Source organism: Megalops cyprinoides, chromosome 6, assembly GCF_013368585.1.
Source record: "Megalops cyprinoides isolate fMegCyp1 chromosome 6, fMegCyp1.pri, whole genome shotgun sequence".
In the NCBI taxonomy this organism is placed as follows: Eukaryota; Metazoa; Chordata; class Actinopteri; order Elopiformes; family Megalopidae; genus Megalops; species Megalops cyprinoides.
Window position 1 is genome coordinate 26,040,001 of NC_050588.1, and position 23,499 is coordinate 26,063,499.

Sequence of the window (23,499 nt, forward strand, 5' to 3'; positions counted from 1 at the left end):
GACAAAGTTGTCACATTTGGGTTTGGGTTGTAGTTGTTTACCTTTTTGTAACTTCTTTACCTTACATTGGTGCACCAGCTCCGAGCCAGGCTCCCCTTAAAGTCATGTGGAACACGTCAAACTCTAAGATCATCCTGAACTGGGAGCATGTCAAAGCTCTGGAGAATGAGTCAGAAGTCACAGGCTATAAGGTAAGGTAGCACAGTGAGGACCTGTGTCCTGAATTACTCACACTGCCATCTCCCAGGATTTTCCCCCATTTAACGATGCCCTGTCATATGCCTCTCCAGGTGCTGTACAAACGCAACAGACACAGCCGCCCCAGTGTGATGGAGACCAACACGACCTCAGTGGAGCTCTCTCTGCCTATTGATGAGGAGTATATAATTCAGATCAAACCATTTGGTGAGGGAGGGGAGGGGAGCAGCAGCAGGCAGATCACCATCCCTAGAATAGCAGGTCAGTAAAGGACAGAGTCACAATTGATCTCCATTGTACAATCCTAGGCAATAATCAAGTTATTGTATGGTATTATATGGTGTATTATATGGTTTGACATACGATCCCCTATAAATCTTAGGGATGAACAAGGATGTATTATGTAACACGTGTACATAATACTTGGTGAGTAATATTAATGACAAAACAACACAGGATCTTTAATGACAAGAACAGACCATTCAACGCATCTTGGCTCGTCATTTTGCCTATAGTCTCGGCTATAGACTATATCCAACACTGTGTCAGACCCGAACATGACAACTGTAAAGGGTCTCTGTTTCAACTATGAATACTGGTAAGCTATTCCATGCATTTTTAACTCTCTGAAATGAAACTTGTTGAAGAAGTCTGAAATTTACCACTTCTGTTTCACCTCTTCGTCTACTGACAAAATTTAGCTTGACATAGCTCAATCAAATCCCATAATGGGATGACCTGACACCACATAAGATTCACATCTTAATGTTGAGACAAAATATTCCAGGTACTTAAATGAAACTGTTGTATGTACAGGATAAGTGATTATGGGCCCATATGCATATTTTCAAAGCCAGACTTGTAGTTACCAAGACAATAAACTTGAGCTTGTTAATAATTCAACACTTCTTGATAATTCTTTAAGTAATTGTTATAAAGTGCTTGTTGTATTACTGTGCTTCGTGTGGTTAGTTTTCTTTCTTTCAAATGCAGGGCTTCAATTAGCAGGTTTCATGGCAGCTTCCAAATTTATTAAAATTGTGCGAAAACAGTCAACGCAAAATTAGGAAACAGTGCAAATAAGGAGGTTGCTAGGTAATTGCACTGTAAAAAGAAGAAGAATTTTCAGTCCAGCTGACTGATTTGTCTGATTACATTTCAGGACCGAATGCCGTTGGCTCAGCATCCAAGGTCTCCACCATCTCAGCTCTCAGTACAATAGCCCTGTCCTTCACAGCTCGGACATCATTATGACAAACGGTACCCAGAGAACTGTGCATTCAATGAGGAGAGAACAACACAGAGACTTAAAGGAAAGGTACACAACTATCAACCAACCTCGCTGGTATGAATAGATCCATTAGTTTAGACTTTAGAAGCAGGGGGGACAAGCCTGAAAATATTCTTTCAGATGAGAAGAATACAGTCCCTCTTCAAAACGTCCTTGCAGAAGCAGGGAATCCTCTGAAGTCTTGAATATGTTGTTACCAAAGCAGCTTTCATAAAAAAAAAAATAAGAAAAGAAAAAGTCCTTGTATGCATATTTTATATGACATATCTAGCTTTTTATAGATTTCTTTAAATTTACCAATGGATTATGTGGTCTGTTCTGTTCCAGTATGGCAAGAGTACAGGATTTAAATGCATGTCATGTCTAAGATGAAGCATTTCTCTAGTATGAACAAGAAAGGTTATTCCGCTTGTTTTAAAAGAACCCCAACATGTAAAGCTATTTACATTTGATGGTATTTCTAGCCTTTGTTACTGTAGTGGAAGTTGAGGTAAAAATAAATAATGAACTGAGGTACCTGTAGTAACCTGTACCCGTCAACTGCCCTGAACTCACACAGTGGTTAATTTCCAAATTGATGTGCGAATTGTATTACCTTCACATTAATTATCATACAAATCTACTGTTTGTGGGAAAATTGCTTCCATTGTGATCTTATGAAAGCCTATATGCCTCTGCATCTTAACAAACCTTGTGATGAAAGCTGTTCTCCTCAGTCTGAGTGAAAAGAGGAATGTCTTACTTTTCCTCTGCATTGTGAGATGTCAGCATCCTCCATTGTAAACAGTGAAGGACACCATCACACCACTGTCTGTGCTGTGTCTCTATCCATCGTGGTGATTAGGCATTCCGTCACATCCTCCACAAATCTCATGTTCAGAACGATGCCCTGGCTTCTCGATTGTACCTTTAGAAGCATCATATGGCCATCTCAGCCTTCCCATCTGTACTGTTAGTGACATGTGTCTAGAGCTATGCTTTGCCTAGTGTGTGCCTCATTATTGTATATGTTTGAAATCCTCAGGTCCTTAAAGAGCCTTAACTTATCAAGTATATGTATACTGTTATTAGTTCTAAATAACACAAGGACACAGCTGGTTTAGGGAAGGTATGAATACGCACACAACATTACTTGAGAGGTGACGCATCGTCACAGGTGTTGAGGTTTGGGCAGTCATACCACCTACTTCTAAAATCATATGTACAGAGGCATTATTCAACAGTCATTTGCTGTTTAGCATGGAAAATGGCAATACGTTTGGCCCGGAAGTTTTGAATGGGTTTTGCTAACTGCTTTCTAACAGAAATCGAATGCTGCTCATAGTCTCTTCCTTTACTGTAGTCTTCTAATGCCATGTGAGACTGGTACAGTACAGTACAGTACAGTATGTAGCTTGTAATCCAGTGTGAAATGTGAGTACGGTAGTTTATAGTACTTAAAAAGGGACACTTGGGTTGCTTGGTCTGTTCAAAACCAGGGATTGAGAAATGTATGCTATACTTTTTTGTATTCTTCAGATACTTTATATTAAAAAGTAATCTTTCTAAAGGTCTGATTTACTTGGTTTTTATGTTAAGAAAACAAACATTTGGTAAATGTTTCATACTGTAGCTAAATGTTGTTTCGCATGACAGTGTTGATACTTTTTTTTCTGACGATTTGCTTAATGACTGAACGGCTTGTGACCACGCATTTCTACAGCAAAAAATAAAAAGGGTCAGCAGAGATGCAGCTCTTGGGTTGTGTACGTGTATTTATCCAGACCAAAATCATCTCAATGTCTGTGTTTCTTTCTGAACCTGGTGCTCTCCTATGAAGTCATTTCTTTGGGATTTACCAGTTTTAGCAATGTTAAGATTCATTTTTATTTCTATTTATTTATTTTATTAATTTACTTTTTTGCTGTTGTTGTTTGTTTATACTGCGCTAATGAATAAATTTTATTAATTTATAACCAGTGTGTTATTTATTGAACTGAAATGAAATGAGTCGATTCTTGTTTTAGTATTCAGAATTCCATGAATTTTATATATATGTAATTCTAATGATACAAGGAAATGTCACTGGACGAAAGGTCAATGGACAAGGATGAACTGAGAGGATCATGCAAAATTCCCCAAGAAAACATCTAAAAATAAGATGACATGGTGCCAGCATTGTTGGCCAGGTTATCTGATCTTTGAAATATCAAATTAGCACAAGCCATTTGGTACAAGTTGTACAAACAACATGTAAACATGATAATGTACAATATCTTGTATGTTGTATAAAATTGTGCAATATAAAACAAAAATAGGAAAAGTTATATGAAATATGATGTATATGAACATACATTCTTACAAGTTATTACATACTCTGTTCTGTACTTTTTCATGATCACCTTAGAAATAATGCTGTAATATTACAGATACGTGACCATGAGGCCCTTTACTGTTTGAGAGCCTAGGGGGCTTCCATAAATAGTCATGTTTTACATGATATGGTATTGTAATAGTATTATCCATATAGGGAGGCAGTCTTAACACGTGCCAACTTATCCTGACATCTTTAAGCAGTGAATACAGTCCTTACCTAAGAGGCATGTGCTTTGATTGTCTGTGTATTTGCATGCAGGTACAGTACAGTGTGATTAGTTAATTAGCTGGTCATTGATTGATGGTATTGTACTAAATCCGATGGATTTGCTCCACTTGATTTTTGCATTTTTGCTAATGTGCTGTATGAGCTGCTTGCAATCCTTTGAGTCACCACACGATGGCAGTAAAAGACCAATAATTAACTGAAATGCAGTTCCTTGGCATTGACCACATAAAGCATTGGATGTATTTTTGTTATTATCTGAATGCTTTCTGCATTTCGTTAACAGATGGTTGCTCGTATATGAATAATTTTAAGCATAGCTCACACTATGAGACACTCAGCTGTAATTCTGTGTATGTTTTCTACAGGTTATGGGCAAGTCAGCAGAGTGCAACCTCTGGCCATGCATACTGCATATTTTCAGATGTATGCAAAAGCAGAAAAATCACACAAGGCATCTCAATCACACTGACCCATTTATTAATGTATGTATGTTTTTTATTTATTCCACTTAGACTGAATGCAAATACAGCAAACACACACCACCAAGCACTAGGGGGCAATGTAGAGAAAGGGAGGAATGAATTGGCAGGGGAAAGGAAAAACATGTTGGGGAGATCAGTGTTTCTACTAGCCGTGCACAGAGCAATGGGAATCACATTGGGATTCACTTTCATCCAGTGCGTTGCTTTACGTCATCTATATAATTTTTTTTTTTTTCCAGAAGTTCACAGAGTTTTGGTTGGCACTATATGGACCTAATGCATCACAAACCCTTCCACACAGGGCCTCTTTAACTGTCAGCAATGATACACATTCCTCTCCAGCCCCCTCCAAACTCATTCGTCTCTGGGATATGATCAGTACACTGCTCTCCTATCTGGGTGGGGCTCAAACCGAAGGCCACATGTCATCCACTCCCATCTGCTAAGAGCCAGAGACTGCACAGCAGGCCAACACTTCAACAATTCAAACTCAGCAAGCCTCAACTGCCAATAAATACAAGGCACTTGGCCTTTAAATAAGTAGCCCCTGGGAGACCTTCAAGCTTTCATATCAGTCCAGGCCACTGTTTATGCCCGTTTCACACAGTGACTGTGACTCATGACGGTAAGGCACCCATTATTAGTATGACAGCATTATGTTATAGTGCTGTAACAGTCCTTTTGTTTGGAGTCTTTGCACTGACTCTAAATAAACAATGTAAGCTGCGAACCACTTCCTCACTGTTGTTAATGACTCATTCACTTAGTATATGGTTACCAGTTAACTGATTTACATAGATGCAAAGCAAAGCCCTTTCTCTTCTCCATATACCAGATCAATTCAATTTTAAACGTAACTCTAAATAAGTCTTTCATTTGATTTTTTAAATGAGAACAGAATGTGGGAAGAACAGGAGAGTTATACATAGTATCATTGCCGACAGCATCGCTACTCACTGCAAACAAGCACCTTGACAGCAAAGAAGGACTCCAGTGTCATTTGACTTAAACACAGAATGTAATCCATAGTCAGATCAGGATGTTTCACAGAGATACAACTCAACAGCAGGTAAGACAGAGTGCAGAGGGTCTTCCCGTCCCCTTCCAGAGGGTGAATGAAGAGCAGACAAAGCCATGGATGCTTGTGTACAGTAGCTGTGAACCATGTGCACTTTACCTGACCAACCTCAGTTTTAGAGGAATGATTTCCAACTGTTATGTCTTAAAATAAATTTAAGTTATGGTTTGTGATGATACTATGAGAGCAATACAAACATGGAGGCATTGATACTGAACTTATCTTACAAAAGAGATGCCCCCAGCCATCATTCCAATATTCGCACATCTTAAAGTATAGTGTGTGAATTTGTATGTACATAGCAGGGCCAACTGTTGGTACTTATCTCCTAGTATTAACACCACTCTGCCTAAGGTGCATGAAGCATTTTATTACCTAAAGCACTCTCGGGTTCATGTTTTATGTATCTGCGTGTGCAGTACTTTATTCGGATCGAGGAGGTCAGCCTTCCAGCAATGGGCTGCATTATGCTGAACAATGAGGAGTACCTAGTTTAACTACTGCAGTTTTATCCCCATTACTTCAAGGATGAGGCCGGTGCAATGGCCTTGTACTCACTCTGTGAATCCTAGCTGTGTCTCAAAAGGAATCAAGAAAACAGGCGGTGCTCTCCTTTAGGAAGGGAAAACCTCAGGTCTCACGTTCACCATTCTTATAAATACAACTGTTAAATGCATACACCATAACTTAAAAACAGCTGGAATAAAATTCAAATAGAAAAAAAAAGATAAAAACATATTCTCACATTTTCAAAATCAATTGATAAAACGTTTATACATAACAATTGCTTTAGAAGTCCAATTGTACCAAGACTACATGACATACGTATCAACTGAAAATGGTTGCAACAGAATGCAAGGGTGGATTCTCGGAAGAAACATGATGGGGGGGAGGGGGGGGTGCTTGGAGAGAGGAACCCAGATTTTTGGAATAAAGCCTGCGTTAAAGGAAAACCATGTAAGAGACTGTTTTGTTAGCTGAGTCCAGTATGAATGGCAGGTGGAGCTGAAGCTGGTAAAGGAGAATTCAGCTCCCTGCCCTACCATAGGAGCAGTTTTGATGTGTGATGTGTGATGTGTGATATGTTCTCCCTCTGCCGTCCTCTCTGCTTTGCTCCACGAGTCCAGTGCACTATGGCAGCTTTCCACTCAGTCTTACAGGCAGACTCTGCCCCCCAAGTGTGTACTGTGGAATTCTGGGATGTGCCATGTTTTGTTTTGATGCCACCCCCTCAACTATTTTAGATTTGCTATCACACATGCATACACGTTTGCGAATCTAATCAATACATACATTTATCTTCATGAACAAGCAAAACACCGGACTGAAATCTGATCTTCTATTATTAAAAATGTTTAAAAAGCTAATAAGACTGTTGTGGATCCTATGTGTCATATTGCGACAGCAAGCATTAAAAGCTAGCAATCGCTGCAGACCTCACCAAAAACCCCGCTCCCCCACCCCCCTAAAGAATCATATCCCACTCTTCATGCGTGTTATAAGCATCGATTGAGCAGAATGGAGGGTCTCCATGGAAACTCTTTAGAGGGCTATGGAATTTGAAAACTTTCACCATGCAATGGTCAATATATCTGGATTATTCAAAACCAATTGGTCAGGGAGGTATAGCTATGTAAGTTATCTCAAGATATCTCAAGGGAACTAACCATCTGAACTGGACAAGGCTGGGTAGAAAAATAGCTACTCTTTGACAAGGGGAGCTGGGTGTGACACTTCACTGGAAGCCATTGTACTGGATGAGCCTAGGTGAGGGTCTCTGGACCTGAAGCCAGCATTACAGTTCCAGGGGTAACTCAAATTCAACAGTGCAATTCAACAGAAATGCCTAATTTATCACTTCTATGTGAGATGCAGGTTTGACTTTGAGGAACTAAAAACATTTCAGACTTTATTTCAGCAGGACACTCTGGGTGAGGGGGTGACAGGCCATGGGGGTGGACATGGTCTGAGGGGGTTAAGGGCAGGGGGTCTTTTAGGCCCTCTCACAGTTGGTTTTGGCAGGAGGGGCAGGAGAGGAAGTATATGAAGCGGACACAGAGGCGAGTCTGGATGCAGGTTTTGTGGGTGCGGGTGCAGGTCAGGTGTTCTTGCTGCACAAGCAGAAGAAGGTGGGTGTGGGCGTGTGGTTTTGGGGACCCGCGGCAGTGGTCGAGCAGTTGCAGGTCAGGCTCCTCTCCTGTCCCCTTTCCCAGCGGCCCAATCAGGGGCAGAGTCAAGAGAAATCAGGACTGCAAGAGAGAAACACACACAGCCATGCAGACAGACACACACACATACACACATACACACAGACACACGTGTGTCTCACAAGGAAGTAACTCTTATTTGCCTAGAATAATTTAATCAAACTAACTACGCCACTAGTATAAAGCTTTTAATTCATGACAGTGAAGGTAAAGTTTCTATTTAATCCAGCCCCCAAGCCAATTAATTGGTGGCAGCACAGCACAGTGGTACGGAGCAGGGCTCATAACTGAAAGTTTGCTGGTTTGATTCCCCACTGGGGCACTGCTGTTTACCCTTAGGCCAGGTACGTAACCCAGAACTGCCTCAGTAAATATCCAGCTGTACAAATGGATAACATGTAAAAATTGTAACCTATGTAAGTCGCTCTGGATAAGAACATCTGCTAAATCCCAATAATGTAGTGTAATGTAATATAATATAATACAATTAACACTGGGCAGTCTGGGATGTGCTAGCATGTCTTAAAAACTGGCATCAAGCGCAACTGTATTTCATTATCATATCACAAACCATAATTGTCCATTTGTTTTACAAGGAAAAATTTCTTCTTTGGGCAAGGTACTGCTACAGAATATACGCACACCTATAGCAAGGCATGCAATTAATTATTGCCTCTGAACTGTAAAATATAGTTTATTTTCAGTGATCATATTTTCAGTGATTTTTGTGAAATCATCAGCCGTCCCTGTGCTTGGATCTCTACGTTAATGCCTTTTTCCTAACTGTATGTGATCTGCAGACTGCATGTACTTGTATGCTTCAATGAGCTGCATTCCAACATAACCATCACAGCAATACATTTACTGCCGTCTGCTGTCCAGAGTGTAACATTGATTTCCCTACCTCAGATTTCCTGTGTTTCTCTTCAGAGGAAGATTCTGTTTCCCTGACAACCACTGCCTTAGTTACCAGCATGTCAGGGTGCTGTTGCTTAGCCTCCTGTATTGCCATGGCGAGGGCCTGATGGAAAAGCAGGTGTTTATGACAACAGGACCCTGTCTGTTTCACTGATGTCACTCAACTAGGGGTGTCTGTCATTTTGTTTCACCACTTGGGACTAATGCGCATGCATTATAGGTTTAGCAAATAAATGATTCCCGTTATTTTACACTGCAAATGAAAAAACTAAACAAGAAATAAGAAAATGATACAAGAAATACATTTAGGGAATGAGGCATGCAACAGCCCGGCCTTGGTGTTATGACTCAATCCCCCAACCTTCTTCTAGAGCTGCTTTTGGTAGGATGTAAGCAAATAAAGTATAGTCACATGTAAACCCGCAAACCCGCCCTAATATACCAACCTGGTCCTGGTCCACATCATCATCTCCTGTAATGATGATTCTTTTCTCGATCCTCGTCTCTGAGTATCCCCCTTTCACTGTCTATGACACACAGCGCACACTCCCGTTAAACTGGACAATGATAGCTAGCCTTCATTTCAGCATTAGAGGGACACTCAAGATGCAGAAACAATCAAAACAAGGAACTGCATGGCTCTTTACTCAGGTAGAGCAAAGTCAGGCATTTCAAATCAGACTTACAGTAATTGCAGCCTAAGGAGTCACTTTGTCTTTTGTCAATGAACACGTTGGGTGTATCAGAAAAAAAAATCGACGAGTCACCCACCCCTGGAGTCCACACAGTGGCCTCTGACAGAAACAGAGGAGGCAGTTACCTTGGTAACATGCGTTGTGGTTGCTGAGGTAACATTTTCCGTGGTGACAGTCAGCGGGGACACAGCAGCCTCCCTCCCCAGAGTACTCATCTTCCCCTGCAGCGGAGCCATTAGGCCAAGTGAATCACACCATTAACCACACAGCTGCTGCCGCATGCGCACACACTGTGGCTCCAATTACTGAAGACATGCTGTAAACCACAGCACTCACTATCAACACTTACACACGCACGCATGCACGCGCGCTTGCCTGTACACAGACACACACGCACACGCATGCCCACACTGCTGTTCCTGTTAACTAGAGATATGCCACAACACACACACACATATCACGCACCTTACCTCAGTATACATATACCACTTATCGAGAATAGAATTTACTGTATATCTAATAGCCATCCTCAGGCAACTGTCGCTGAATGTTCACACTCAATGATAGCGACATGTGCCTTACAGATACAAGGAGTAATGAGACGCATGGATTTGGTGTAAGTGTTTGAAAATTCGGAGTCTCAAAATCTCAAAAGAAAATTCCTTGCATACATTGGGACCAGTCAGAAATATTTTTTGCAGTACCACCACCAAATGAAGTAATTTACGACAGCTCTCTGGAACAGATTTTTATGTTCATTAATACAGAGAAATGATGAGCCCCACAAAAGAGAAAGCCCAGAGTTCTACGTGAAAACAACTGCAGCAATTTTGTTGAGTGATACAAAATGAATGACAAGTGTTAGGTAATACTCTACTTCTACTGTTGCAAGGAAATGGGGTTTGAGCTCCTGTGACTGTGGACAATTAAACAACCTTGCCAAGTTAGGTGTAAAATATAAGATGTGCACTCACAGGTGAGCCACTTTCAGTACCGGGAGGATGGGACTCCTTTCCACTGCTCATACTGTGGCTCTGAAACAGAGGAGATGAGAAGAGTGATCTCATGCAAAGAACCACAATCCACCACAGAAAAGCTACTGCATAGAGCAACAGCACACAGAGCAGAATCACGGTTTACACAAAGCAAACGGCAGCATGGTTTCTAAACACAAAGCAGCAGCATACCCCCCACACGCCGAGCAGTGGTAAGGTCTCCGTGAAAAGAGTGGCAGCATGGTTTCAAATTCAGAAGTAGCATGGTCTCCACACACAGAACATTAATATGGTCTTCAGTCTCCACACACACAGCAGCAGTATTCTCTTCACACACAGAGCACAGTAAAACTCCCACTGCAGTTGTACTGTATATATGGTACCCCTCATACACACCCCATCCTTCTCCTTAGAACAACAGTTCTTATATTCTATAATTATAATACAGCTTTTTTTGTACATTATAACTTTTTTGTTGCTTTTCATATTGTGGGAAAAGGGTTTAATCCAACATACACTGGAAATAATTTAATTTAGAGGCTGAATCAGACATCGGGTAAAAGATATTGTTTATCTGTTTCTCTGCTTCCGATTTTAAATGAATGTTTGTTAAAAAGACAACATTTCCAAAACTTGACAGTGATGTAAATTCCTGAAGCCCTACTGTGTGCAAATCCATCATGCAAGAAAATATTTTTACTTGAAAACTGGGTGTGAATTAACTATGAGTCAAATCACAAAAAAAAACAATTAAAGTCATAAGGCTAAGGGCAATTACTCGTGGCCATAGAACTAGAACCCATTTCCTTTTTATATTTCCTTTTTATTACTCATCCTTTGAATGAGTAAGAAGTGTACCTGGAGTCAACATGCCCCCAGTCTAAATGAATATCTGTACTGTTGTGTAAAAACCCCTATGTGGAAACGGGTAAAAACAGACTTTGTGTATAACCAAGGAAAGCTGCTGTAAGAAAACATACCAGGTCGCCCTCTGCTGGTTGTATGTCAGTACTGTGGACTTTGGCCTCCTGTCCATTGATATCACTCTCCGTCTGCCAAACAAAGACAAACACAAGGCTGATACATTTCATATCAACAGCACACCTGCCTAGAGTCCCCAGGAAGCTATCACTGACTTTGGAAACTTTGAATAAACTCTGCAACCTTCTTTAAAGACACCTGCTGGGATCACTGTACTGTGGTTCATTGTCACTTTCATGAAGAAAGCCAGAAAAGACCGGTAATTTGCTTTTAATAAGACACCTCTGAGGTAGCGTTGGCTTTGTATACTGTCTCTGGAGATGAATAGAGTGGATTTTTTCATCCTCATTAATTTCCTGTCAATACTTTAATCACTTCACAAACATTATCATTATCTTATCCTGGTACAAAAAATCTGGCACTCATTCTAATGATGAAGTCATGAACTGCTACCGGTCTGAAGAAAAAGAACTAAACTGAATGTATTCATTTTTGCCAATTTTTTTCTTTGTGTCTGAACATATTAAAGAAAGTAGGCAGATTAACAGGCTTCTTCAAGAGCCAAGTGTATTGAAGATTATATAACTGCAATATCCCTTTGTGTTGAAGACCAATTATTTCCCTCTGTAAATGTTTCCCCAGCCTGCCAAAGTCCATTTCACTATCTTTGTGCAATAAAGAAGGGCTATTTAGTTGCAATTTTCACTTGTTCTGTCATTTTTTCTGTATACTGTACAGGTGGCTGAAGTTCCACTGCACCTGTCCTGACAGTTCCATGATGGTGGTAGTGACCTCTGACCCATTGGGTTGCGTCTCCGTCTTTGAATCGGCCTTCCTCAGAAGCTGGGCAGCACTCACAGCACTGGGGTCTTTCTTGGCGACTGGGGGCTGTGAGGCAATTCATACGCATGCATGATAGATTAGGAATATTGTACATCATACAACATGACGCATAACTGGAAAGCAGCCTTTCGTACATTGCATCATGTGGACCACCACTGTAACTTTCCTCTCATCCCACAGTCAACCTTCAAATGGATTTTCTCATCTGTTTAGTTGCTTATTTAATGAACATTTAATTTTCCTTTGCAGAACCATTACAGTACACACTTAATACCCATGTCAATACATGGCATTATATATAACTCTTAAAAGGCAAAATATGAGATATCTTCCAATCCCGTATCATATTCATGTCTGAGTTATTGTTTTATGATGGAAAACACGTATTAGAGTGCGTTTCCATTCATAAAATCAAAATGCAGTTGAGGAAGATTTTCATACTGCCAAACCTTGTTATGAGGGTGACACTGACCATGCTTGTTTCACAGAAATTTTCATCCAGCCACAGAGACCAAAGAATGCATTTCATTGTCTTAACAAATGACATGACAAAAATAATTGTAAAAGAAAACACAGAGGGAACAGATAAAGAATTAAAGACACAAAAAGCACTGAACAAAGGAAATGTATAAAACAACCATCAAAACAAAAAGAAAAGCCATGCTTGTTGGTAAAGTAAAAGTAAAAGATGATATCAAATCTGAGTGGTTCAGCAGAATAAGGGGGGCATGGCCTTTTAGGCTTGCTGGAACACACAGATGTGCTTATGCATATCACTGGCAGGACGTCCTGGGCCCAGAGGGATGGCAAAGGGTAGGGTGTACAGTATCTACCTCATGGGGCACGCGCTCTTCAGGGTGTCTGTCTTCAACAGGGGATTTGTCTTGTGTGGCCATGAGACGAGCGGAGTAGAAGCGGGAGGTCTCCTCGAAGTCATCCCGACCCACCTCGGGCGCTCGGTCCCTCTCGCCAAGCTCGCTCATGCCGCGGGAGAACTCCTCCATCCCCGTGTGGAGGTCCATGACGACAGTGAAGTCCACCTCTGCCTCCAGGCTGGATGTAGAGCTGACAGTGATGCTGGAGCACTTGCGCTCGATGCCCAGGTGGGTCTCCTTCATGTAGGGCGCGTCGCGCTCTTGGTCCTCCTCCGAGGCGGAGCCCGGCCTCCTCTCCCAGGGCTCCCTCTGGACAGGACACAGGGAGACAGAGAGTGCCCACGCCCCTGGGTCAGCGCTTCAACCGGACAGCCTCTTGAGGGTGTCCAGGGGATGACAGATGACAATGAGAAATGGAATGGGGGCTTGCTCTTCCAGCTGTGGCCGCCCATGGCAATGACTCCTGGGGTTTCAAATCAACGTGAACCTTTCAGAACGTTTGACGTTTCTCAAGGTAATGATCCATGGAACAGACAGGGTTACAGAGGAGTCATCCTCTTGACAGCATGCAATCTGTGGCATATCCATGGGGAAGAGGACAAATGAGGTCCTACTGGAGAGGGGGATGAGATGCAGGACAGGGGAGACATGGCAGGGGGAACAACCAGGAACTTCAACAGCACGTCACGGAGAAATACGGTTCCCACTTTGTGCTGAATATTTTTGTCCATTCAGGTTTTAAAATGTACAATAAATTGTTAAAAAATGGGAATTGTTTTTGAGTCTTAGGAATAAGTAACAATCTCTTATTTTTTGACAGGGTTACTTTTTACTTAAATGAGCTGTGAGAGTGGATGATGTTGGCGCATGCAGCATGCATTAAATGAGGTGAGAGAGAGGTACATGCAGAGAGTTTGGCACCGAGGGTGACCCATGCGTCACAGTGACCGAACGCAAGGCTAGCCATGTTGAGGTGGAGAGTGCAAGGAAGGGGGGCATGAATGGTTGATGTGGGTGGAGACTTTTCTCCAGATAATTTAAGAAAAATGAGAAACCTGGGCTTCGTCTAGCGGCTCTTCGTGAATGGCGGGAGTGGAGAGGGGCTCCTGCAAAAAGGACAGGGAGAAGGAGAGCGGTCCAGAGTTAGCCCAAGCTACACCGACACCAGCAGCCTCTCTCACAGGCTGGGCCACGACTGCCACGTTCCCTGCCACCAGACAGAGTGCACAGGACATTCCTGTGAGCAGAAAATGTCCCCATTCCAATGCAGCTCCACAGAGATGCCTCACCTTCCCATCACCACAACATAAGAAAGGCAAAGAGGTCATACACTCAGATACATCAAAATGTGGCTGCATTTATAATGACATATTATGCTGAACCCCATGCTACTGATTGATTTGTTTGCACAAGAAACAGCCAAAATATATTGTTGTTGGACAAAATATGGTTTGCTAAATGCGTCTAAAATGGTATAAGCCAGATTGTTGGATGATACTTAATGAAGAATATCAATCTGCCCATTTAATGGAAGGTGAGCAGGTTGAAAAATCTTCACCTTAGTGGAATAGAAAGCGTTGTCTTTGCTTTGACTGATCACACTGAAATACTGAGAGAAAAGACTGAGTTTGTTTTCCAGAACTAGATGCACATTAGCAGACAGTAGAGCCAAGCATATGGCAAAAGCCATTTGAACACCAGGTAGAGAATCCACAAATACTGCAGAGCCACGCTGATTGAATTTAAACAGGCTTGCATGACAGTGACAAATAAATGGTGCCTGCTTTCATCACGGTATTTTATTATGACATCACTGGAAAAAGAGCCCTCATACAAGAATGTCTGGAACTCTCAAACACAGCAGTGGACATCATATCTGGACTCAGTATGAATTAAAGAACCATGTATCAGCAGTCTCAGCTTTTTAAATGCACCAAACACACCGCTCTCACACGCTTGTCACTCCTAACTGTGACGACTCACAAATCACCACCACTTTACAAGCTTGTTTCTGCCAATATGTCCAGGACCTTAGCAAAGATGAAAGGCGTGAAAATGTTTAAGCTGTCAAATCTCAGCCTTATTTCAGATTCTTTTCATTCCACTGCCAAAAAAATGTGCTAACTCCTAATTATTGCAACTATGAAATCACAGCAGTGACTCTAAGCCAGAGCTTCTGTCTGTGAAGGTAAGGGCTGTTAGCTCCATATTTCTGTATGGATACATCCACTTTGCAGTCTGAGTGGATCTTGTCATTACAAGGGTCAGAGCATCACTCCATTATGTAATACAGTGCCACATTTCATTTAAGAATATCCTGGATATCACCCTCTGTGAAAGACAGTTTGTTCAATTTAATGTCATCATTGAATGTTTGTTCTCTTTTAGATATTCTACAAGTCAGTGTCAAAAAAATTAAACCACAATTTTATTATTATTATTCACGATTACATCATGATTAAATGATTGATATTATAATTGTTTTTCAGCACAGCACATACTGTAAAATTATGGAAACATTAATGTATGTGGAATCAGGCACAAGACACATATGCATGTCTGTAGAGTGGGTGACAAATGCACACCACGTACATTTCAGGTTATCGTGTACTTGAGTGACCACACAGCCACATACAACCAGCTCAGACACTGTCTGATAGTCTCACAGTCTGAAACGCCTTCTGTTCATACATTCCATTAAACAAACTACAGCACAGAGAGGTCAAAATAATCTCAGAGAGCCATGGCAAGATGCAAAAGCCTTCATTTCCTTGCAACCCTCCAACGCAGACCAGTCTAAAATGAGAGCTGACAGAAGAGGTGTTGAAAGGAAAGACAAGGTTCAGGGGTGGGGAGGGGGGAATAAAAGCCAGGAGCCAAAGCATGAAAGCTTCTGTGTTGATATAGAGACACAGCTGCCTATCGGTCTCTACTGATACGCAAGCAGTCGTGACACCGGTGCACTGTGAGGTGGGGGAGAGAGGTGGTGGCAGGGACAGAATGGGGCAGCTGGGAAGGTTCCAGAAACCATGAAGGAGATATGTGCTGATGGCTGCAGTACGGCATCAGCCAATGAGACACAGTCAAAAAAGTGTGGCATTCACTTTTCCCCCTTCCTCAAATATAAGCACATACAGTAAGTTTTATGTATGTATATTCAAGTCACTGAAAACAAATAAGAAATGGATGGGCACTTTTGTCTGAAGCTCATGCGATGCTTTGCCTCCAATGACTGAAAAGCAGATGCCAAGCACAGTTACCGCATTTCTCTTCCTGGCCGTGTCCAGGCTAGGGTCCTTGCTGGCGATGCGGCTGTTCCGAAGTATAAGCCCAGATTCTCTCGCCTTCTGGGTTTTAACGGGAGGTGCTGGAGGGGTATTTCTGTGGGTTGCTGAGGACTTTGCACCAAAGGGCTGGGGCTCTGTGGGTGTCTGGTTAGTCTGAGACTGTGGCTTGTCTTGCTTGAGCATCACCTCTTCAGAATGAGTAGCCTCCTTCACTAGGACCCCCATAACTTGCAGCTCTTGTTCCTCTGAGCACTGGGGAGACTCTCTGTCCTCTTTTCCCTGAGGGCTGGAGGGTTCCTCAGTTGCAGTTGGGCTGGGAACTGGATGAGCATTTGTTGGATGACAGGTTGGGAAATCTTCCTCTGTCTTCTTGCTGTAAGACAGCCTGTCCACACATTCCTGCCCCTGACTGCCTTCTGTTCTTGCACCAAAGTTTGCAACTTTATGTTCTACTTGCTGGGTAAACTTGTCCTTATCTTCTTTGCAGACTGAGTTCTTTGATCGTTCAGGTTTGAGGGGAACAATTCTGGTTATTTCTCCCTGGCAAATTCCTGTTCCTTTATGATTAGGCCTTCTCTCCACCTCTTCTATCTTTACTCCTTCAGCTGTGGAAATCTTTTCCAAAACACACCCAGAATTCTTTTGCTCAGCTTCCTCTGAATTTTCAGCTGTCTCATCACTAATTTTCGTCTCTCTTGTCTCCTCACTTTCTTGCTCAGCACATGTAAGCTCTGATTTTCGGGCTGCCTCCCAGCTTTGCAACTTTGGTGACATCTGGCCCTGTTTTCCTCCTTCATCTTTTACTTCCTCATTCTCCATTTCTCTAGGACCGTTTGCTGAGCCCACAACTTCTTCTGACAGTCTATCATCTTCAGTGCCTTGGCCTTTGGCCTGATCTTCTTTGCATTTTTCTGCATCATCGGAGATTAATATTTCCTTAGAATGAGAATGCAACTCATATCCCATGCCTTGTTCCTGTGTCCTCTTGTTTTCACCAACCTCACCATCAGTGTTATTATCCCTCAGACCCACAGATACAGCTGGCATCTCCTCTGTATGCTCTGTCTCTGCTGGTCTCTCCATTTTACTCATCTGAGAAAACATCTCAACAGACACTAGTTCCTCTGTTCTAGATGTTATGTTCTCCTGTGCTCTAGATCTAGCATCCACAGTTTGGATTGAAAGTATCTCTTCCTCCTGCTCTGTCTTTGTTTGAGAGCTGTCACTGTCAGATTCTTTTGAGTCCTCACCATCTGACCTTTCACCCTCTTTCTCATACACAAACTCAGTCGCCATTCCTAGGTTCAGACTCTGAGGCCTCCTCTTCTTGCGCTCTCTGTATGGTTGCTGCTCTTTCTTTGCTTCTGCAATAGCAGTTTCATCCTCATTTTCAGCCCTCAAGACTTCGGTGGGATGTGTGTTATCTTGCAATTTTCCTGTAGCGGATTTATCAGAGTCACTGGCTTCGCTTTGTGATGGAGCTATTTCTGCTTCTGCATCTTCATCACTCTTTAGTGTTGATTCTGTGACTTCTGCTTTGCTTTTACCAGGTGAAGGAAAGTTGTCCATCTGGACATTCTCTTCCTGACCATCATCTCCGGTCACCTCGATGTGTATCATTTTGGTAACCTCTCTTTCTTTTTCCAATTCTCTCAATCTTTCCCGAGGGGGATCAGACATTAAGGGCTGTGGAGAGGTGACAGCTTTGCACTTTTCCTCATTTGAGTCATGGTCCTGTTGACTAGTATCTTGTTTTTCAATCAATACCCACTCCTCAGAACCCTATATGTTGATATAGATTAAAAACAGTTAGAATATGCTATTCTTGTGATAGATTAGCTTCAGAACCAATGGGGTACTCGTTTATTTTATTCAACAAGGTGCGGCTAATGTATATACATAAACAATGCTCCAACTCAGTGAACCAATTCAGTGGAACAATTCCTTTCCTGTCTCTATTTACACTATTCAATGCACCTTGTATGTGTATGCATTCATGTCAGAAATAAGAGTTAGTAAACAATCATTGGTCTGATGTAACTGAAAAATGTGTAAAAACATTAAAAACTGCCTTGCTACTGACCCTCTAGAAAAAAAAACACCGTTAAGGTAAATTACTTATAAGTACAGCCTTTCATTCCAAATAGTATTTCCAAGCTTTTATATTGTTCAAAGCCCTAAACCCAGAGGCAACAAACAAACAAAAATCTAGTGCATTCCAAGACAATAACTGGATATGGGCACTTTACTGGGTGGATACAGGTACCCTAATGTCTGTTTAAAGCTGACGATGTCAATGTTATCTAGGATAATATTATTTAAGAAGCAATCTGCTAGCAGGCTAGCAGATCAGTGGAGTATACACATACATCTACTCAGCACAGAAAGAAGGAAGAGAGAAGAGAAACCTCTGGAGATGCCACCACAGTCTTCTGGATGAAGCCCTCCAGAGTGTGGCCATTCACAGCCGTCGACAGCTGACGGGAGGTCGAGCAAAACCCACCAGGAGAGGGCGAAAGAGAGAGTGGAGAGCAATAGTTAGAGGATCTCCCCTTCCTCGATTCTCTCAGTCACGCACTGCTTACTATAGCTGGGTCGCATCCACACATGGCTAAACAGAACACCACTGTGGCATCAGCTATGTCTTTTGAGATGTTACGCATAAGACTTGTTGAAGCATCTCCCTGCCATTTCCCATCAACATGAGCTACAAAATATTCCATCTACCTATTTCTGTCAGAGGATGTTTATAACAATTACAATGCCTTTCTGGAGGTATCTCAAGACAGAATTATTTATTCTCTCACTTCCCTTCAAATAGCAGGATCAAAGGCTAATATTTAACTTTTCAAAAAGCATTGCGCCTTTCACTTTGAGCTTGTCACATCCGTCCTCAAACGCTATAGGCAATCTGAATGAATAAAGAGGCCAGCAAAGATGAAAAAAAAAAATGCTATTTCAAATCAAGTCACAGTCCATCCCACATCTCGAATATTTCGTCTGTCATATGTCTGCAAGGGAAAAATGAATATCAGCATAATCTCAACAGGGCATGTTTGCAAATGCAGGAGTAATATTTTGTACCCCATCAAAAGTAGCACTTTCTCTGACTGTCTGTTTACCTTGTCTCTAATGACACTGCAAAGCAGACATGATAAAGATCCTTCAGTATTTAGAGGCAGATTTTTCAGCTACAGTGAGTCATTATTCCATTAGGAAGATAAAATCTGTTCCTCTGATCCAGGTACAAAACAGATACAGTTCTCTACCCAACAGGATGTCTAATATGCCATAGATATTGTGTCATTGTTCTCAGATATCAGTTGAAAAATACTCCCTAGCCTGTCCCAGTACACACAAAAACATGAAACAAGTAATTGACAGAGATATCTTGAGAACAGCAGCTTGTCTTTTTAACGGTGTGACCACAATGAGAATGATCAAAGCCCCAGAGGTTTTTTTGCTTTAATCTGAGGGGTAAAAAAGCATTGCACTCGCTTATGCAGCCAAGTTTGGAAAACCAGGGATATTTTTCCTTGAGTCAATTGGGCTAGTTAAATTTGATTATGCTTGTACCAAATGCATCGAACGTCATTCCTCCAAACGTTGCAGACTTGGTTAACTTTACATTAAAATGTCACTTTTCTCAAAATCAAACCAACAACTGCACACCTAAACATGGAATTTGGTCACTTTAAAACAAATCATTAAAATCACAGCCACTCTTTCACTTATCTGTATTGATTATTCTCCATTCTTATTCCAACTCTCAACAAAATGTAAAGGACATTCCATTAAAACATATATATATATATATATATATATATATATTTTTTTTTTTTTTTTTTTTTTAATTAACTTCATCTGTTCATCTGTTGCTGCACAGCACTCTTGAGTCAAGGTTGATTATTATTGTAGATAGGAACAGGAGGTTTACCCTGTTTTTTGCTCCTCAAAACCTACAGTGATACTTGGTTCATAGTATAGATCATCACAGTTAGTTCATTCAGAACTGCAACAACACACACCATGGAAATAACCTGCAGCTGTGACTCACAATGCCACACATAGGATGATAGGTGAGAAGAGGAACATGTCTGAGGCTGGACAGTTACACCCTCAAAGTTGTAAAGAAGCTGAAAACAATTCTTAAAAACACTGCTAAACCTCTTGCATGTGTGTTACAAGTGAGGCCATGTAATACATCACAGTCATATGTAGCTGAGAGCTACACACACTTTTTTCCCCACTGGAGGTTGCACTTTGCTCTAAGACATGGTGGTCATGTAGACACGACAATCAAGACTCACAATACCCAAACCAAGAAGAAGTTCAGCAGAAGTCAATCGTGAACAATAAGCAATAAACAATAATAGGCAGTGAAAATGGTAAGGATTGGTGCATTTTTCCCTCCCTGACCCAGATTCCCACCCACTTCCATGGACCCTTCACCCTAAAACCCTCAGCCCAAACTCACAGCCTTCTTCTCGGGCGTGCTTCCCGGCGAGGTGCCCGACAGGCGCTTTTCTGGAGATGTGCCCGACAGTCGCTTTTCTCTGTGCATCAGCTTGCTGTTAGGCTCCCTTAGGGCCCTCTTCAGCTCGTTGATACTGGCCTGGTGCTTCAGAAGGACATCCTCTGACTTATCCAGAAACTGGGGGAGAAGGATGGGAAGATTGAGAGAAAGAGGACAGTGAGAGAGGGGAGGCAGAGAGAAACAAAATAGATATTGAGATTACACACATCCTTGTAACATAACATATACAAGCTGTTACACTGTTATACTGTTAGACTGTGGTAAAATGAGTTCAATATGCACAAATGAATGCATGAACAATAATAATATTTCCATCACCATTTGCAAAACCAATGACACGTTCACAGTCCCTGACATTAAATGTCTTCTGATATTGAATAATTTTTTTATAGAACTGGAGCTGTGTTGTTTTTGCTCTGTACTCCTTTTCAGTTATCTAGTCAGTTCATGTAAATGACATCTGTGGAGCATCAGACACAAGCAATTGAATTGATTTTCACCACTTGTACTGTCTAAATGAAAATTGAAAAAATCTTTAATGTTGAAATGTAGATCTAATTATCTTTGTCAGCTCTTTCTGAAATCCTAACCGTATTCATTTTATAATCATTTGATGCTTATTTCATAGTTTTATGTCAATCTTTTTCATTTAAATTTCCTCCCTCTCACTGATAACTTAACTATGCAAATCAAGCCACAAGCAGACAAAACCAGGATTATTGAGATTTTAACACATTTATTAACACAGCCACCACAATTTTATGGCTAATGTTATTAGAGAACAAAAGCCAGGGCTTTTCATTTCAAGACTCCTATTAGTGCCAATGCTGGTTCACATGACTGAATAAAGGACACGTCACAACAGCGATGTGTGGAGGGTGTACTTCTCCTTCAGAGCTATGAGGTTTAGCCTCCCTCACAGCGAGATATCACGGACGGCTATCACAGAGAGCAGCTGCAGAGCAGAAAGAGCAGTACCTCCTGTTTGTGTCGAGGGGTTGAATCCTGGTCCAACTGAGGGGGCGGGACAGGGTTAGGGGGAAGGCAAGGTTAGGAGGTGTGGGAGTGGTTGCAGAGACAAAGAGGGAGAGCGCAGACAGTAAGTCAAGGAGGCAGGCAGGCAGACAGACACATTCACTGACCCCAGGGACAGACAACTGGGTAGATGATGCAAACGCATACCCAAATCGTGACACCAGGAATCGAGCACACACAAACATGCAGGCTGATGCTCTAAAGAAATCAACACAAGTTAAAATGTGTCTGTTACAGCCTCCTCTTTCACATTTATGGAGCTGGGGAATCCCTCAAAAAATTATGTAACATTTAGTAAACTGCATTATGTTGTGGTGCCCGTATCAAAATTTATACTTTAAATACTAATGCTTTAAAAACATCACACAATGTCACAAATTGCAGTCTGCGCTTCAAAGCACATGACAGCATGTGCAAAAAAAAAAAAAAAAAACAGGGGAAATTATGTAATGGATTGTTTCCCAGTTAGTGATGTGACTGTGTAACACATAGAAGCAGGTAGAATTCACTGACAGACAGGTGGGAGGGCAAATACACACATCACTGACATCACACAGACATTAATTGCCAGCCCTCAAATACTGCTCCTACTACAAACAAGGCATCTTATTCCTTAAGGCCTTTCCTCATCACTATGTCACACACAGTGGGACTGTTCTATCTTTGATATTGTTTCTGTAAGTCAGCTACATTCTAGTAAATAACTGAGCAAACCAAACTGGTGCTCTGCAGCTTTTGAAAGTCCACAGTCAGAAAAACACATACGGAGGAAGAATCAAGAGAATGCAGGTAAAGTTGTTACAGGTAGGTTTCTTCAAAAACAGACTAAACAGAAACAGACAGAGCAATACTCTGACAGAAGTATACTCTAGGTGCACAGACAAAAAGACACAGGTCACCAGGCACAAAATACCTCCTGCTTAGTGTCAACAGGGGACTCTGCATCCTCCTTCTGTCAGCAATGGGTTAAAGAGAAAAGGTAAGTTAGTAAAGGGCACACATGACCATGCACATTAGCAGTTGGGTTAAGCTCAGAGTTAAGCAGGACAGGAAGGAAAGTGAGTTAGTCTCGGTTAGATACTGATCTGGAGAAGAAAGCTGCAGAATTTGGGGAGAGATAAATATGGGTGATCACATGACTAAGCACCACTAACAGCCCCCAGAGCCAGTACTGCTTGGCCACAGCAGAAAACACCACTGTGAGGCTGACTAGCTCTACCCTGGAGTACCAATCCCCCTCAGTGGGAGCCGTGAGCTTGTTCCTCATACGATCCAAAACAAACAAACAGCTTTCAAAGAATCTAAAATACCACTTTTATCACTGGTATTAACTTAAAGATTCCTGAAAAAATCTAAATGTGCTTCTTTGGCTGTCTCTGAGGCCCTCTCAATGCTGACCAACAGGAACATTCTGTTCCATTATTTGTATATTATTTCTGTTTTAAATATTTACTATCCCTTTTGCACTGTCTCTCTAATAGGCCAGTACCAGT

The 23,499-nt window shown here is 41.7% G+C and overlaps 2 protein-coding genes across 15 annotated transcripts in view; one reads left to right on the top strand and one right to left on the bottom strand.

Annotated features, from left to right (window-relative positions):
* cntn4 (contactin 4) overlaps positions 1-2,751 on the top strand; it is a 140,282-nt gene extending 137,531 nt beyond the window's left edge. For all 5 annotated transcript variants that reach the window (XM_036531204.1, XM_036531206.1, XM_036531205.1 and 2 more), the window contains 3 exons: positions 79-191; positions 291-459; positions 1,361-2,751. In XM_036531204.1, coding sequence (XP_036387097.1) covers positions 79-191; positions 291-459; positions 1,361-1,452 — 374 coding nt within the window. In that variant the 3' untranslated portion in view covers positions 1,453-2,751. The remainder of the gene's footprint in view (positions 1-78; positions 192-290; positions 460-1,360) is intronic.
* Positions 2,752-4,587: 1,836 nt separating this feature from the next.
* Positions 4,588-23,499, bottom strand: part of LOC118779803 (band 4.1-like protein 1) — a 74,787-nt gene continuing 55,875 nt past the window's right edge. For 4 of the 10 annotated variants that reach the window (XM_036532074.1, XM_036532071.1, XM_036532072.1 and 1 more), the window contains 14 exons: positions 22,920-22,958; positions 21,950-21,985; positions 20,912-21,088; positions 18,843-18,911; positions 16,408-18,216; positions 14,203-14,253; positions 13,106-13,456; positions 12,189-12,317; positions 11,429-11,500; positions 10,428-10,487; positions 9,579-9,674; positions 9,205-9,285; positions 8,745-8,861; positions 4,588-7,882 (listed from right to left, as the gene is read on the bottom strand). In XM_036532074.1, coding sequence (XP_036387967.1) covers positions 7,877-7,882; positions 8,745-8,861; positions 9,205-9,285; positions 9,579-9,674; positions 10,428-10,487; positions 11,429-11,500; positions 12,189-12,317; positions 13,106-13,456; positions 14,203-14,253; positions 16,408-18,216; positions 18,843-18,911; positions 20,912-21,088; positions 21,950-21,985; positions 22,920-22,958 — 3,093 coding nt within the window. In that variant the 3' untranslated portion in view covers positions 4,588-7,876. The remainder of the gene's footprint in view (positions 7,883-8,744; positions 8,862-9,204; positions 9,286-9,578; positions 9,675-10,427; positions 10,488-11,428; positions 11,501-12,188; positions 12,318-13,105; positions 13,457-14,202; positions 14,254-16,407; positions 18,217-18,842; positions 18,912-20,911; positions 21,089-21,949; positions 21,986-22,919; positions 22,959-23,499) is intronic. The other 6 variants (XM_036532075.1, XM_036532073.1, XM_036532077.1 and 3 more) reach the window with 5 other exon arrangements.